The following is an 18,446-nucleotide window of genomic DNA, read 5'->3' as shown; positions in this document are numbered from 1 at the left end:
CAGGGCGTTCAGAGGTTGACAGGGGAAAGGCCGAGGCCGTGGCACGAATGCATACGGGCATTTATGAAATCCTGTATCGTGTTTCCTAAGTCTCAAGTGATTCATTTTTGCGACAGCCATGTTCATATTTTCAGAACCGAAAGTCTCAGGATTAACTGGTATACGTCTATGGCTTGCAGATACTCTGGCATATTAGCGAAACGATGGATGTCTTCGCTTCACGCTTTCTACGACGCGAAGCGTTCAAATTGTTCAAATCACAGATGCACCAATGGTACAAAATGTGAACTTGTCCCCTCTTCTATATCACGAAGAACGAAAGTTTCGACAAGCACAATTTCAAAAGCACCTGAACGCACTGTCGAGGTTAGAAGCATGCCATTGTACTGCGAAGCAGCTGCGGCTGTGAAACAAGAGTCGCAATGGGTCAGACGCGGCAGCTCACCACACAAATAGAAAGCAAGGCCAATACGAAAGGCCGAGACTCCGAACAAACGCATAGAAAAAGCGAACGCATAGCGCAATACGAATAGAGATGTGAAGGCAAAAAGAAAAAGACAAAAAAAAAGAACGTTTTTTTTTTTATCTTTTTAATGGCGGAAAAATGGAAAGAAATTGACATTTCTTAATGCAATTTCAAGGTTTTTGTGAGTACTTGCTTTCAGTTTAGGTTTATCTTTTGCTTTGCAAACCACCACAGCGTACTCTGACGAAAGATCAGAGAGCAATTTTCATCACCTTCTTTTGGTTTCACGGTATTTTAACTTCCCAAAGCTGATATATATATGCCGCGTTTATTTAGGTCCAAAATATTGAAAACAAGGTAAGTGGCTTTAGATATATTTTACCTCTGGACTATAATGAGGGCTGTATACAGCGGACACTAGGTAAGAAGCGGAATATGCTTTAATTGCGTCACCAATCAACTGAATACGTTAACTTATTAATTTTTATCCTAGGAGGTTTCTTGTATTTACAGAATTGGTTCTAGTCCTTCAAATAGTATTGACAAGCAAATATTTAAAAAAAATTGTAGCGCGCATTGCAAGGCCTACAGATATCAGCTTGATCACCTCTTTTTTCCATGGTGCTGGTCACTTTAAACGGACGGACGTAATCGGATGTAATATAATCGGATTTTTTTATCGACGGATGTAATATAGGAGCGTCCCCTTTGAAACAGGGTGGCAGCAGTTGCTGTCGTACTTGTTTTTTTTTTTCCTATTTTCCTCCCCCCCCTCCGCTTGCTATTGACTGCAAAGGTGCAGAAGACACCAACCTATTAAGTTTGCCGCCCGTCTACTCCCCTGCGCCTTCCCTTGATTTAGACTCTCCCCATTGGGCGAGTGCCGGCACGGGCTCTCGCGTTTTTTTTTTTTTTTTTTTTTTATTTTGCTGGTTTCCTCCTCTACCGTGGTGCCAGACGGCACGCGCACCCGAGTACTACGTTTCACATCTATTTCCTACATTTTCTAGCATAGCACCTTGTTTGCGATGACGTTTGCTACGCTTCCGGGCGCAGCACGTACGAAAGTGTCAGCAAGCGGCTATTCCATTCGCGAATTGAGATGCGGCCTGGAGGAAGGTTCGACTCGGCTGACGTCATCGCAACACACAATTACCGCTCCGCGAGGCAGGCAAACAATTATTCACTCATTACGTAGTGCCACATAGATGCGTTCGATTTTCGCAGCTCCAAGTGTCGAATGTTCGTGCTGCGTTTAAACTTGGCGTCCGACCTCGATGAAGGCGTTGTTTTTGGACTGAATATAAGATAGCTCACATTAGGTTTATTTATGGAACGACCTTAACTGGGCCACTTCGCTCCTTGCTATAGTCACTTTTTGAAAAAGTTTCCGAACTGGTATAACCATGAAGCTCCCATTAAAACAGGCTCTCTCTCACGCCTGCTGGGCGTGGCATCCTGGCTTTGAATCAGTCTTAGCAGAAGTGTCACTCCTCCACAGAGATAAGCAAGTATCTGAAGATACTATGTCTGTTTCCAAGAAAATTCAGGGGGCACTTTGGCTCACTGAAGTGCTTCAAGGCGGAAGCCTTACGCCGCTGATGGCCCGCCTTGGTCAGGAACGACACCATAATCACTTCACGTGACCTGCTCCAACACTAGTTTTTCTCGCCAACTCTATCCAGGTCCGCACCAAGAACGTACAAAAACAGAGGCCGTCATATGGCGCCAACCCCAGACGGAGTTTCTCCAATCCCAAAAGATTCCATATTTCCCGATCGGTATATGCCGATGAGTAAACAAACACTATAATATCCCAGCAGACCCTCTTCATATGGTCTGGACTTGTCCACGACAACACACGCTAACACCCACACAACACACCTGGGAGGCTCGTCTACGCAGCTGTCAGCTTCGTATATGCATGAATGTCCTGGTGAAGTCATCACCAATACTCACGCCATGACCGGGTATGACGTAATTATCACTTCCGGTTAATCATCATCATAAGCCTGACTATACCCACTGCAGGGCGAAGGCCTCTCCCATATTTCTCCACTTAATCCGGTTCTGTGCTAGCTGCATCCACTTCACCTCTGCGAACTTCTTAACCTCATCCGCCCACCTAACTTTCTGCCGCCCCCTGCGACGCTTTCCTTCCCTTGGAATACAGTTTGTTACCCTAAGCAACCATCGGTTATCCTCTCTTCGCACTACATGTCCTGCCCATGTCCATTTCTTCTTAATTTCCACTAGAATTTCCGGTTAGTAGACGGCCGGATGCGACGGCATTCGGTCATGACGTCACCCAAGGTTAGTCTGGGTTGACTTAATTACCCAATCAGGCTAATTCACTAACAAGTACTAATGGCTAACTATTCATTAACCAGTACTAATAATTGTCGCGTTTACACAAAGCAGCGTATCCTTAGCTCATTAAGCTACTCACTGCGGCGTATGTAATTTCGGCTACCTGCCGCAACCTCGCATTCATTAAAAACATCACGACGCTGCCTCGATCAGCTTCAAAAAGGAAGTGACCGCTAGATCCTTAGCCTGGACCATGACCATGTCCACTTCCAAGGTCCATTCAACAACGGGAAGTCACGGGCTCGGAGCTGGAAGGCCAAGACAAGGCTTCCCGACTACATTCAACGTGGCTGAACCCCTTGAAATACCTCACTAACCACGACTGAATAGTTTTTCTTCCTCCTCCTCCTCCCTGTCTAACATGCAGCTGCAGCATATTGCATCGTTAAACAGTTGCCTGTGCAGTTCAAGCATCTGAGCCTTGCTTCAAAAAGCTATTCCCTTGCAACAGCCAAACAACAAAAAAACCTTGCGTGCAGTCAAGGTCTGTGCATCCATGCTCTAGAAATCGTTGCTTTCAATTACTTCGTTTATCAAAGCCTGAAAACAACTAAGCCCAATGTTGTTCGAACTGCCTCATTTTGTATACTAAACCTTTTTGCTAACTAAGCTTCAACACTGCCAAGTCCATATCTCCTTAAATAGCTTGATTTTGCTATCTTTATCATTTAAAGCCAACCTTGCAATGCCCTTTAATTTGCTATCAAATTGAAGGCAGATCGCTATGTCGCAGTGACACCTGCCAATACAAGGGAGGCACAATAGAATTGTTACTTGCGAGCACCCTGCACCTGCCACGATGCTTCTGCTTCATGTATGTGACATTTACTACATCTCATTTGAAAATGCGTAACAATAAAGCGGTTCTGTAGAGTAACTGCGCTCTATGCAGTTTACAGCGAGGGATTCATGGTGGCTGCAATGGCTAATGAATAACTGGCTTAGCATTTAGAGGTGGTATATTACGAGTTTTCGTTTGAAAGCACAGCATTCTTTCACAGTCAAGGTCAAAGTACACAGATCATACTTAAGGTTTTGATTGTGCCTGCCTCTTCAAACCAGAATGATATGTCATATGTTACTACTATTTATTACCCAACTTTTTTCAAGCAACAATTTTCTGGGCAATTGTTTTTTCTTTTAATCAATTACTTTTTTCCAGAAAAAGTTATAATAATGACACAACCCTGGGAGATTCCCCTAGACATTCTATCATGATCAATTCGCTCTTGCCTTACAATCTTCTGCTGACCGTTCTGGTTAGCTCAGTTGGTAGAGCGACTGCCCCGAAAAGGAGGTGGTCCTGGGTTCGATCCCCAGACAAGGACGAATTTTTCTTTAACAACGAAGTTTCTGAGGAAGCTATTTAGCTTTCCTTTGCAGCTGTCTGGCTGCATTTAGGTGGGTATCAATGAGTAATTACTCCATCATTACAAATCTACTCAACTTTGAGGGATTCCTCTAAATATTCAATCATGACACAATTTTGAAAACCTCAAATGGGTAGCAAACACTGGTGCTAGCAGAGATGTTTCTTTTGCGACGGTGCGACAATGCACCGACCACTGAGAGGCGTAACGGACAGTCACGGTTGGGCCGTGACCAAGTCACTAGAGAGATTTAGCTTACCGTGATCCGCCAACGTGACCCTCTACCACGCGTGGGCGGGGCGCACAAGCTGATTGGTCCTGACGTGGCAGGTCTATGTGCCGACTCAAGTATGTGGCGCCATCTATCGGCGTCAAGGGGATCTGGGCATACGCAGTAGAACGCACGGTGGCGGATCACGGTAAGCTAAATCTCTCTACTGTCCTCTCTTGCAGCATTTCTCATCCAAAGAAATATCACGTGCCAACTCTTAAGAACCTGATCCTCCTGAGCATGCTTCAGTTTGGCTAATGATCGAAATGTTCGTTCTACGATTCCGCACCAAAAGCCGCATATAATGTGTCCCAAAGAAATCGGGTGATGCAGACCTTAACAACTTTTTCTTAGTCTTACCTGCAGTGTCTTATTAAAGTGCTGACAATAACAAGACGTTCATATGGCATAGCTTTGCTTTTCCCCCCAGCACATATACTGCGTTTCAGTGTAGCTGCTAATGTCTTCACAAAGACATGCGAGAAAATTAGTGACGAAACCTTTGTAAAACAACTCTCTTTGGACATTATTAGGTGATAAAATCTCAAGCAGGTTGCACCAGTTTATCCCTTTCTGGCACCTTGTACCAAATCTCTAGTGTGCACAAACTATGTTGCAAACTGTTAAGTGTATGCTCTAGTTAGTGGCATCTTTAGTGAAGCGAATTTAGCTTTCAACACCTTCAGTAGGGCACTTTTTTGTGCTACCAGCAAATGCGGCAAAATAAATTTCACAAAAGGGTGATTCTGTAGCACGTCTTCTGCTATTACGTTGCTGACATTTTTCCACCTGTACCAACACCCAATTTTTTCTGGACTTCTTGCACCATGTTTATCGTTGAAACATAATACGAAATCCCTATAGCATTGATCCTGGTAAGTAAATATTAATTTACAACTATTTTGACAGTTTGTAATAAATTAAGTACATATGCATAAAAAATTAAACTGGTGTTTTTGCTAGAAACCAACCATTTTAACATTGTTAAGGCTTGGACATGCTAATTAAGCAAACAATTTATGCTTTTAAACCAAAATAATAAATGGAGCCCTAAAGGGTTATTGTAGTCCTAGTAAATTAGTGTGTTGACAATAAAAGTTGAAAGCAAAATATTGCAGCAGTAACATACTGTTTTTTGTAATTTCTATTACATTTCTGGGTCTGCTATTATGCATTCTTTTTATTTATTTTCCTGCATTTCTTTAATTTTTTTTAATAAAAAATATTTCAGTAGTAGTAATCGTAATTGCAATCAACTAACCATGCTCTGTAACGTGTACGACCTCGCCTCAAATGCCCAAAACATGGCGACACCAAATCTCACATATTTTTCAAAACTTTTAAACATTTCAGGCTACATAGATTAATGCAAAAGAAAACTGCCAGGCAGCGAAATTGAAGGGCGTGACATGCAAAACTCAAGCTCATCTGTACAGGCAGTCGGTAACCTCAAATGACAACTCTGTGCTATTCAGACAGAACTCCACTGGAATGCCTTCAGGAAGTTTTTTTTTTCACTGTTCTCAGATATGCTGCTGGTCTCATTTTTTGGCAAATGTGTGACAGTGATAAACCGCTAACTTGAATTCCTCCACATACCGTATAAATGCATGTAAGGGCTGCACCCGTGTATGGGTCGCACCCCCATTTCCCGAAGCAAATATTAAAAAAAAATATCAGTGTAAGGGCCACACTGAAGCATTCCATGACCCACGCGGAAATAACCTTCAAAATGCACGCGCGCAGAAGCTTCCGGATGACACCCATGGATGGCGCCCGAAGTCGCGGGTCATCACCATTATCATACTTTCCCTTTGCAATCCATATCGGCATCGGTATCGCCAGCCGTCACCTCGGCTTTGTTTTGCGACGTGTGCGGTCGACTTGACGCATAGGGTTAAAGAACTCCTGCGCATTATCCGCACTGACATGGCTGTTATTTTGGGCAACCTCACCGGCATGCTGCAACCCCTGAACGTCAGCATCAATCGGCCTTTTAAGGTTAAATTCCGAAGGCAGTACTTAGAATGAATGGCAAACAGCAGTCACGACTAGACGCCGAACGGTGGCTCAAGAAGGCACCACTCAAGATTGTGCTTAGCTGGATTTTGTACGCATGTAACTCCGTGTCTACGGACATTGTAGCCCATAGTTTAAGGTGGCCAGGATTTCAAACAATTTAGATGGGACCGAGTACGATGACTTGAGTGGTATAGGCTTCCAAAGCACCATCGAGCGGCGCTGCTGCTCCTGACAGGGAGCGCCATCTCTGACAGAAAAATAGAAACTGGGGATAAACGCGGCGGCACCACCTAGGCATCCCGTGCAAGTTTTCTCCTTTCGATCGCTCGCTTCCGCGCTGCTTTTGTCGCGCGGACAGAAAAGCACGCACTGGATGCCGCCGGTTCAGCTCGCTGCCTTTACGGCGTGCGCCATGCGCTTTCTCTCGCACGAGCACGCGCCTTGACGCGCCCCCACAGGCGCACCGCGACATGCCACCTGCATTCCGGTTTTATTGGGAAACCTGACGCGTATTTGCATGAAGGATACTTAATTATAGGTGGGAAACTTTATTCAAGTCTGCACTGTAGAGAAGACAACAGACGGGGATGAGTAAATAGTGATTGTGAATGCGTCCTACGTTAGCAAAAACGTAGGAAGTGCATTTCGAGGTAAGTCCGCTACGTAATTATATTGTCGTATATAATATGTTTAAAAACTGCTAAAGTATCATCAGTACTGTGAAATAAAGTGGCCCGCTCGTTGACCATCGTTTTGGCCTGTAACATACAATCTATATACGGATATGTTTTATTATTACGACGTTGCCTAAGGAAATCTTGCAGTAGAAGAATAAGTATGTAGTCCGAAGAAGGTGTTTCTTCAAAGACAAGAACGCTAGCAATCTCATAAGCACATGCGTGCTCCATGCGCTGCACGCGACATAACCGGCTCGCTGGCTCGGAAGGCAGGTGAAATCCAAGCTTGTACTACATTGTGTTTTATTTCGGTTCTTACTAAATGGTTGTGCTTCATTTATAATATTTACTTTGCACTCACGAACCCTGTGACACGAATGGGGTGCTCCGTGCGAGTAGTGTCAGTCGAGCCATAGCTAGGATCACTTTTGTACAGCACTTCCGACATATCTTCGTTAATAATAATAATAATAATTGGTTCACTTATTGGTCAATTTGCGAAAATCTGTAAAAGCGCCTCAGCAAGGCATGTTTTCCAATGCCATCCCCACCCCTGAAAAAAAAAAAAAAAGGCCTCATTCCTAGATATTTCGTTGGTCAATCTAAAAATGAAAAGGCAGCTATGGACACTTAGAGCACATTCACACATCAGCCTCGATCGCGGAGGTCGCATCAGTTGATTTGGTTGCTTTCAGAGCACCCACAGAGCAGTGAGAGAGAGCACAGAAAATCGCCGAAACTAGACACGCGGGGAGCGCAGAGCAGGATAGTCTTCCACCCTCTTCACTTTTTATGCATGGTGTTAAGCCACTGTACTTTTTTGATGCCTCTCCAAGCCGTCTGTCAACTGTCAACATTTTTGAGTTTACAAAGAAAGGGGAAATTGGCTCTTTTCGTTTCCACAAAGAACGCAACTTCCAGAACGCTGTCATGCGGTTGGAAAACAGGTCTCGCGGACACGCTTCCAAAGAAAACTGCGAAGTTTCACACGTGAGCCTCGTCTTTTGGTGCTTCGCCTACTATTGTGGCTTCCCATGACACAATGCTACTTAGTACATCCGTTTCACATCAGCGGAAGCGTTTTTGTATCGCCAAATAACCACCAGGCGCAACGCGATCGCCGCGCGTGCAAAGGAAGCTAGCGGAGCGCCTGCTCCGGCGAAGCCCCATCGTTTCACATTTCGCCACCACGCCAGGAATGCGGCGCTGCCGTCGCGTGGCGAAACTTCAGCTTGCGCTCCCTATACGCGCACGAGAGCACAGTACTAGCTGAGTTGGAAGACTTGGTGAGTGACGATTGAATGGTAAATAAATGCTGCACATTCACCGATTGGTCTGTTTTTACTCGAAAAAATTTTTTTTTTCGTGTATCGCGTGTATGGGCCACAGCCTGAAAATTGGCTCTCGAATCTGAAGAAGAAAAAAAAAAAGTGCGGCCCTTACACGCGCTAATACCGTATTTTACATAGCCTGATATGTGCCTGCTTTTTGTTCAATGCACTACTATTAGTGAAACAGCAAGGCAATTAAAAAAAAACAAAAAACAGCATAATTGCAAGATAATGGATGCTTCCAGCCCAGCCACCCCCCCCTCACCACCCCTCCCACTTCCCTCCTAACTTCAAGCGAATGCCTGGATCTGTCTTCACAGATGCACAGCACCAGGCAGCTTCTGTGACCAGCCAACAATAATGACACATTCACAACACTTCTAAGTTAAGCCCAACAAAATAATCATCTATTTCTTTTAAGTCGTAAATCATGGTTACATGTGTATTGATATACATTTCCGTCCACCTGACTCACTGACAGGTAATTCGTGATCGCGACACACAAAATCTCAACACATAAAAGCTTTGTCCAGACCTTCAAATTGCACACAAATTGCTCTCACAAATGGTATACGGATAGGAACATAACGAGCATGTATCTGCCCTTCCTGCTTTTTAGGCAGAAAAACAAACAAAACGTTGTCTTGGGAAGATGCTTGTGCACCACTGAAAGTGGAAAAAATTTTTTCCTGTTCAGCTCCGTGACCCAGAATGGAGACGGGCATCGTAACGGTTACAGATGCAAGTAATGGCCCTATAAAATCGTTTCAATTTTTTTTCTTCTGCATTTTCAGAGGTGCACAACACAGGTTCTCAAAACAGTATATAACGCTACATCATTCACTGATATCGGTTAAAAAAAAATTTCACAAGTGATAACACTGAAAACAACCCAACAATAATATTTGGTTTGCACTCTCACCTATCTTACATGGAATGTTGATCACTAGAGCATGTGTAATTATAAACTCCCAAGGAAATGCGTGTGACATGATGCTAAAAGAGCCGTAGCAGCTCCACTAATGCAATGGATAAGTCAGTAAGGTAAGACAGTCAACTCCACTTGCGAGAGAACAAGTGCTGTGCCCTGGCTTCCAAAGAAGTTATGTTATAGCACGTAACACCTGAGATGCCACCAAATGTGTCTTGAAATTTTCAACCAGCGTTGGAACGTAGCAACGACTGCCCTGTTGAGCAATAAATTGTCGTTACAAGTCATCGAACAGCAGCAACTATGCTTTCTTCAAATTGTAAGTTGTGTATACCTGCTTTCAAAGACTAAAATAAGAGAACAAAAAAGCATAAGCGAAGACACTTTGTTCGCAGCGACTAGGATAACTTTCACCATTCGGGTACTGGCAAACGGGCAAAGTATTGAAAAGTTCACATTCCCAAATTGCTTTCGTTTCTAAGCACACCCTCTAACCTATACCTGTGGCTTGCAGTTCTCGGTGACAGTGTAGAGTGTGTAGGATAACAATAAGCAGCCTCAATGGAAAAAAAATATCAAAGAGGAGCTATAAAAGAAGGCAAGACATGCTACCACCTCTTCCCTGTGCCGTGTGCCTGTCCACACAACGTCTACAATACACTCTTTTGAGTGGGATTTTTTCGAGGGTTTTACCGTTCAAATTTTAAATCATCTCAAAGAACACAACTTGGCATCTTGCAATACTATTAGCTCCACAAAAAAATAAAACGCACAGCCGGTAATGGAATCTACTCTTAAAGAACACTTAGTAATTTTTTCACACAAACATGGGAAGCTTAGACGTGCTTTTAATCCATTACTGAAAAAAATTTGGATGCCTGCATTTTTCAACTGCTGTATGAATTGTATGCAGGCAGGAGACAAACAAGGAAAAGTTATTTACTGACTATCTTGAAGACTTGCCAGTCAACAACTGCACAAAACATGAGACACTACAGAACCAAAACTATTCAATGGTGATGAAATATCAATGTTAGGGAAGACCAATCTGGAAGGCTGCCATTCACTGATCATTCATGACTAAGGGGTGACCTGGCCAGTATATGCACATGCTGAAGGCTTGTTACAATGTGACTGTAGACTGGTAGATTGTTATGCCAAGTATTCCATTTCTTTTTCTTTTACATGCACACAGACCAATGAAAGGCACCTTGTATGATACTGATACCAAATAACACAAGATGTGCTCAGACAGGTCAAATTCTGTATGCAAAGTCACCTTAATGATCACACTGAGCGTTCTGCCGGCTACATGAAAACTGCTCTGCTCAAAGTTCACTAAATAGTGCATATAAGAAGCTGCCGTGCATACATATGAGGAGAGACAGGGTGGTAACTTCATTATTCTGAGAGGCATAATACATTAGGAGCAACATATAAGTTGACTAATGGCAGAAGTTTTGCTAACGGATGTAATACTGAGAATTTTGTGACAACAGTCCTGGTGCTTCCTTTCCCTATGACAACACATGACTGCCATGTTATAGTAAGCACAACTTATTGCAATCAGTCTGATGCCACCGCACACTCGCCGGAAGCAGCCCAAGGCATCACTGTTCTGAATCCGCTTTTTTCACAATATGTGGCGCACTCAGGGAGTGGCTGAAAATTCGTCCCCTACTGGTTGAAAGTTTCCTCGGGAGATGCAGCCGCTAGCGAAATGACGGTGCGTGCTCTTGACAGCTACAGCCATCTATCACATACGCCTGTCACGAATATTAGCTACACATGGCCTCAGAGATTAGCTGCGGCTGCGCAGATCGCGGAGGCCAAGAACTGCGCACGCGCAACTGGGGTTGGTGGTTTGTTTTCAACCAGGGAAGAGGCGCGCATGCGCACAGCGGCCTTGTGAAAAAGGCGGATTCCATAGGAACCAGGCCACACAGTGACATGCGATAGCTGAATTACCAAGGGTGAAGTGAAGATTTGTCAGCGAGGTTCCCGAGCATCACAGTGGTGACGCTTCTAACAGTAGCCTGCAAACTGTATTACGTTCAAAACTCTGAGTAAGGTGGGCTGCAGAAGGACGGAATAGCAGCGAGCATCTCAAGCAAACACATAGCATTGGAAATCATTAAAGCGCATACTGCCACGAATCTCCACCTAATAAGCCTCGAGGAAAAAAGACCTCCATTAAATGCTTCGATTTGCTGCTTGCATTTGCAATCTAAATTTCAGTACAAGTTCTGACTGCAGCTGGTGCGCGTTACAGTATGCGCATCTCTTGAATAACAATAGTGTACCACAGATACCAAATATAGTGATAGAATCTGGAATAACTGTAATGGGAAACACTTCAAAGGACAAACTCGTTCGCCAACTCGTTCACCAATCTGTGACAAGCCAACAAGTGCTGCACGCAACAGGATTTCCCTCTTACATTCTGGCTTGTTTGTTTAACCTACTTTTAACTACTGGTTTGCCTGAACCCACTCTATTTTAAGTAGTTAATGGCTGCTTTGAGCAGTCCAGCGTGGTATAGAGAGACCGATGGCACATGTCATAGTGGTCTAAAATGCTTCCTATTGTCAAATGAGAGGTTGGGAATGCTCCCCATAGCACTGTAAGTATGGCCGTGCTTTATCAGAAGCATTAATTTGGTGCCTCAAGAGAAGCACTATGATGCCTGGCATCAAGGTTCAAAGGAAACTATGTGAAGCTGGGGTGGTGCACGCAAATATCCTTATATTACAAAGAGCAGCTTGGACTCTGTCTTGGCCACTTTCGCCCTCTCTTAATCAGGCAGCACAAACCATTGCCCGATATTGGCACTGTGCTGGTAATACCTGTACCATCTAAGGCCGATGCATTGTCAACATAGTGTCGATATTGGGCAGATGGTTTATGCCAACTGGGTGCCTTGGAACACTAGGTGCATTCTAGATTACCACATGGTATGAAATACCACTGCAGTGGACAGATCACAAGCACGTTTCATACAACACATAACATATTTTTCATTATTCACAAAAATATAGTGGCACTCTATTGTGTATAGACCTTCTGTGTTCGAAGCACAGGCAGAGAAGAATAGTGTGCGTTTAACCTAAAGAGGCACAGAACCCTTCCATCCAACATGATTCTGCCTTGACACTATGTGAACTGCTTAACGCCATAGTTCCTTGGTACATGCTTAAATAAGTGAGCCATTTAGTCGTCTTATTGTTTCAATGGTTACACAATGGATGATACATATCTAAATTATCCGGCTGATGCAGGGTATTGTGATCCCAATGGAGGCAGCAGCATACATTCAAGCGTTACCACTTCAGAGCATTAAGTGTAAGCAACATCGTAGTGGTTGTCCTGTAATTAACGCTGCTTTGGAGAACATAGCGAAAACAGTTGGCGAACGCCACCCACACGAAGAAATGCCCGCCAGTACACATTAAGTTGAGACATGCCAGAAGAGTCTCTACACACGAGTCTGTCCAGAAGGTTCACTTTCGCCTGCTCACAAGTTGAACCCGCAACGACGTCGGAGGATGCACAATCGAAAATAATTCTAGGACAGGCCCCCGTAATGACACGTCGCCGAGTGTCACATTGCCTACCGAAGCACCGTGCCAGCTGGCAGACAGCAACCGGGTATCACTCTACAGTGCAGCCCTGGTCAGTTCATCACTGCACGGCGGTCTGCCCGCACGCAGCGCCGTGCAGGGCTTCGCAAGCTTCACTTCCTTCAACACCCACCTCACGGAGCTAGGTGGAGGACCATGTTCGTAGGCGCCCCCTTTCATAAATAAACTTCACACTTCGACCCTTCTGGAGGCACCCTCATCGTGCAACTCCATTGCCGGGAGGCACTGCACCCTGCTGAGGCTGGGGTGGCGCAATGGTCGTCTGGTAGGTGGGCCGCTGGGAGGCACCGCAGTAGTCGAACCCAACGACGCTATCTGGTGACTGGAGCGACTGAGCGTACAAAGGGTTGATATTGGCTGCGTCGAAGTGGGTGCTGTCATAGAGCGAGTTGTTCTGCACAGACCGCATACAAACCACACAAGTCAGTCACACACTTCCGGAGAGTTGACTGCGACAGCTGCCTGCCCTAGTCGCACTGAAATTTGTGATAAAGGCTCAGGGCTGACAAAAACAAAAATAAGGCTGGAGGATACCGCACCGATTAACATCTTTGCTTCAATTGCATGCACAAAAGTAAGAACCGAGTAATTATAGTTAATTACTCTCAAGGCGACAGATGGCCCCTATTGCTTACATTTGCTCATAACTAGGAACATGATAGCATCTCTTCCTTGCACCCTGGTTTCATACTCCTGTTTTCTATGTCCCTTTAGCACAAGAGCTGGCGGTGATGTCATCAATGGCATGAAAATCGCGAGCACACCTCTGGCAGCTGCTAACTGGCAGGTGACATGGGCAGGCACTCATTGGTCGACCGTAGCGTGACTAAGCACTTTACAAAATGATAATGCAAGGTATGGAATTTGTACTAACATTACAGAGTTATGACTCGCAGTCTATATGAAACATGGCATGACTCGGTACTCTAGAAAGTAACATAATGCTTTTACATCCTCACATGTAAGCAATCTTAAATCTCTCCTGAATTTTTTCATCCCACTTATTCCACATTTACCCCTTTTAAATTGCTCAGATGTGCGCAAAGAAAGCATAGCTGTCAGTTCACACTAAAATCCAATTGCTCAATGTCCTCCCAGCACCACCATCTTTCATAATCGCACAATGCTATTTTGCCATCCCAGATGTCCCAGATATGATCAGATATTATTTTCCCGTCTCAGTAATTAAAGTTGACTTCCCTCCCTCTTACTTCCTATGCCAGTAAAAAAAAATAAAAAATTGTACTTACTACCATCCACCCAAAACCGGTCACTGCATACGAAGAAAAGCTACATAGCTTTCTCAGAAACTTCATACTTCAAGAGAAATTTGTCCTTATCTGTGGTTTAAACTCGGGACCATTTTACAAAATTAGCTAACCAGGATGACCAGCAGATCAGACAGATGGTAAGGTGAGAGAGAATTTATCAACAACACAAGTTGGGAATTCCGTTGGTCCAATGGTGGACACTGTACCAAGACAAGATTCTAGCATATCATTAGTAGATCTTTATGCTTTCTCTACCCCGTATGCGATTTACAATTTATTCTTAACTACCATATTTGCATGTAACGGACTACAAAAAAACTAATTCTAGTTGAATATTTTCGTCTATGGCACGATGCATATGACTTCAGAATATAAGGATAATCTCTTAATATTTACTCCTGACTGCTAAAAAATTATAATTTCTTTAGAATGTCTTCAGAAATAGTCTTCGGTTCCAGAAGCCGAACGATGGCTGTGACATGCAAAGCGCACTTAGGTCATGCGAGGAATAAAAGCAACCGCAATTTAACCACTAGTGAGCCATTTCTTGTAATTCCAGTTCTTGAAGCAGGCTGGCTTAATGGCACCGAACAGTGAAATTTAAATGTCCATGTTTTGTTGTCACACGGAGAAGCTTGCTATTTAAAGTGGTCACTTTGCTAGAAATGGCATAGTATATTCTTAGAGATTTATTTGATCAGTGTAGTGTTTGGTTTCAAGTAGTCCGATGCAGGAAACTATGAGCACCACGCGTGGTGGCGAATGTACGCTGGCAAAAGTGATGCACTGAAAACTAGTATATATCTCACACCAGCCAGACCGCAATTAGGCATCTGTAGTATAGAACAGAGTCCACTTCAATGTCCACACTTAAGGAAATCGGCGATATCTCGCAGAGATGTGGTCATGTGGTAGACCACACAAATATTGGCAGTGTCTTGCCGTAAGATGGCACATCTGCTTGCTTAATGAGATTTTCACCATCCACGAATTACAGTTAGAATCAGCAGTTATATTGCAGGTCTTTTCATAAACATATCTTACGTGCTAACATGTAAAAGTCATCATTCGCTTCTTGAAACTGAAACAGCATTGAAAAGAAATGTTAAAAATCATTTAGTCAAAGCAGAGGAACACCATGCGGTGAATCATGAATACTGATACCTAATATGTCATTTCAAAGAAGAAAACATGCACCCCAAGAAAAAATTTTGTGGCTACATTGTTAACCCTCATGTTGCTTCCCATAATCATGCTGGCATATTCTTGACTTTCAAACTGATTTACCTGTTACACGATAGCCTCATCAACATGTCTGTCACGCTCGCTCCTGACGATGAAAGTCACAGTATGAAACACATATGCAGAGTCAAGAAAACCAGTTTGGAAAGTCAACAACCACAGGAAATGGCTGCAGCGCAAGTGCTGGCACAGTGGCAATCACACAATACAATTTCAACCTTTTGAAGAAAAAGAAAAAAAAAAAAACCTTCAGTAACTGACCTAAACAGACATTCATAGTATGTCAAGGAAGCCTGATTAATCAACAAGGCAACTGCAGATGCTACAAAACAAGTGCCTGATGCTACGTGGATTCAGTATGTTAAGACATCAAGTGAGCTTGACGCTTCACGCCTACAGTAACAGTGTTTTTTATGACTTTTGTTTACTAGCAAGTCTAGAGAAAACAACACATTTGCAGGTAGCTTGCATGAAGACTTACAAAACTCAAGGACAACAAGTGCAATTTTATTGAAGGCAGCCCTGCTTCCCTTTGAGCCAGCTACAGAAGCACATTTTGTAAGTGTACAGCCAGGTACAAAAGTCACTGGTACATACAGATTCAATAGAGCTGTACAGCTCCAAGCTTAGTGCAGCTGCCAGAGTAGAATGAAAACACTAAGCAAAGCCACGCCCACTTTGAGCATCATTTTCTAGCTGAAGCATTAGGCCACTCTTTTGCTTCCATGTTTCAATTCCTTATGAGGCCTGTCAGTATAAATATTTTATAAATAAACATTACAACCATTTACCCTTTATAATGAGTGTACATGTGTATCTTGAAGGCTTTTGACGATTCCGTCCAAGGAAATGAGCCTGCAGATACAACTTACCATCTCTGAGTGCGCATTAAGCCCGAATCTCCCAAACTTCTATCACACATCTTAATAGGCATGAACTATTTCTTCAGAAGTGTAGCTCTGTAATAAGGTGACCGGAAAATTGTCATTTTTTGGAAGGAAACACAAAGTTGCAACATGGATGTTTGAAAATGATATGAGTTTACGTCACACAAGAAAAATGAAGCCTTGCTAAGGGGAAATGATCCCTCTAATTCGGATGCGTATTCTCTGTCCGAAGGTGAAACTTGCTGAAGTGACAACGATGCAGGCAATACACAGGCCCACTTTCACTCGGACGCTGCACTGTGGCCTCAAGGCCTGCCACACTGAGCAAAATATGTGAGGATGAACAGAATGTGGTTTAATCATGTGACTACACATATATCATAACTTCCAAAGAAACAAGAAGCAGGTTACATTATATTTATATAATAAACTGCTCAGCTCATTCTCGGTGAAGAACTCCTCTAAACACAGTGAGCGATAATAAATTCCCCATAACAGTGGTTAACTTTTCTCTAGTAAAAGACCACCACAATGTTAGCTCAACCTTTTTTATTCTTCTGCCTTTTTTTGCTTCGTTTCAAAGTTGCACAAATCACGCTGAATGAATGTTGACAGTAAAAAGTTGGGGGTAGGTTGTAAGAAACTGGCGAATCGGAACAAATCTCCCCCCCCCAGATTTTTACATGTGAGCATATTGTGCCTGCGTTCATCCTTCATCTTGGTTTCGTGCTGCACCCACCGGCCGCACAATTTACCTCGGTCACATAGCCATGGCATCTCTCTACACCAATCACGGTGTCCACCTTCTCTGCTCAAGGACCCCATGCCCAAGGTTACGGGCTTTTTTTACGAGCACCGCAAAATTGTCATGACAGGTTTGCTGCAAGGGCAACTTGCAATGCGGATCTGCCTCAAGTGCAAATATGCACACAGGCCCTAAGTACACAGGGAACTATGCGCCAACTAACGTTAGCAGGAAGACAAACAGAAGGGGCATTTAATGAGAAGGGTAGAGAAAGCAAAGGTCTTCACTAGAAAAGGTCAAGTTCCCTTGGTAACCGGTCACCAGTGCAAAACCAGTTAGAAGAAAGACACCAAGTCACCAAACTAAAAAAAAGGAAAGAAAAAACGAAAGAGGGAGGGCACTTACTTTCCACAGCTGTTCCCAGGTGACATCCCATGCAGGTTGATCACAGGGACAGAAAGTGTGGGGCATGCTGCAGACGCATGCAAGGCAATGTGTTAGCCAAAAGCAGGCCAAAAGCAGGCAGGGTTGGTCAGAGAAGAGGGGGAAGGAAGGGGTGAATTCACTACACTGCCACCTGTTTTTGCACTATTTCTTTCTCGTGCATGTCTAAAAAAGAAAAAAAACAACACTGAACTATGCAGGCCTATACAGCAGAAATCGTCAGTCAATAAACCTCGAGCAAAATTACACAAGCAGGATTTCCCACCCACACATCCGCCGATGCAACTAGCAAGGCCTTAAAGCATTACTGATGCTTGAAAGTACACACGAGGAGCAAGGATGTGAATGCTTGATTGAGGCTGTGTGCTTTTTACATTACATGTATGCCTGATGTGTGGGGCACTCTTGTTTGGTAAACGGGGATTCCTTCAAAGCCCGTGTGAAAAATATTCGTATAAAATGCTTAAAAACATTTATACAACCTCTACCAGCAATTGGGCAGGTTTGGGCACCTGCTCTGAGAGGCATAAAGATCAGTGGACTCAGTCGTGACAGACCCACTGCTTTCACTGACCCTGCCACCCGACTAGAGTTGTTTCAGCTGTGTAGCAACATGTGGCATAAAAATATTGTGTATAGTTAATACATGTGGTGAGCAGTAATTCGAGTGTTAAATAAAATGCACTTATGAGGTCTTAAGTAAAAAATGTAGCCCGCTGTTATTGAACATATACGAGCACTTGTTACAAACCAAAGCAAAAGACAATCAAAATATCAG

The 18,446-nt window shown here is 43.7% G+C and overlaps 1 protein-coding gene across 3 annotated transcripts in view; it reads right to left on the bottom strand.

Moving 5' to 3' along the window:
* Window positions 1-8,885: 8,885 nt before the first annotated feature.
* The window catches only part of LOC146179019 (transmembrane protein adipocyte-associated 1 homolog), a 44,546-nt gene continuing 34,985 nt past the window's right edge, over window positions 8,886-18,446 (bottom strand). For 2 of the 3 annotated variants that reach the window (XM_084578713.1, XM_084578714.1), the window contains exon 12: window positions 8,886-13,473. In XM_084578713.1, the coding sequence (XP_084434839.1) occupies window positions 13,276-13,473 (198 nt within the window). In that variant the 3' untranslated portion in view covers window positions 8,886-13,275. Of the gene's footprint in view, window positions 13,474-17,629; window positions 17,697-18,446 lie in introns of all 3 variants that reach the window. The other variant, XM_084578715.1, reaches the window with a different exon arrangement.

This window comes from Amblyomma maculatum, chromosome 9, assembly GCF_055883805.1.
Source record: "Amblyomma maculatum isolate TAMU_Amacu chromosome 9, ASM5588380v1, whole genome shotgun sequence".
Classification (NCBI taxonomy): domain Eukaryota; kingdom Metazoa; phylum Arthropoda; class Arachnida; order Ixodida; family Ixodidae; genus Amblyomma; species Amblyomma maculatum.
The sequence above is the reverse complement of the archived record's forward strand: the minus strand, read 5'-3'. Positions and strand labels throughout refer to the sequence as shown.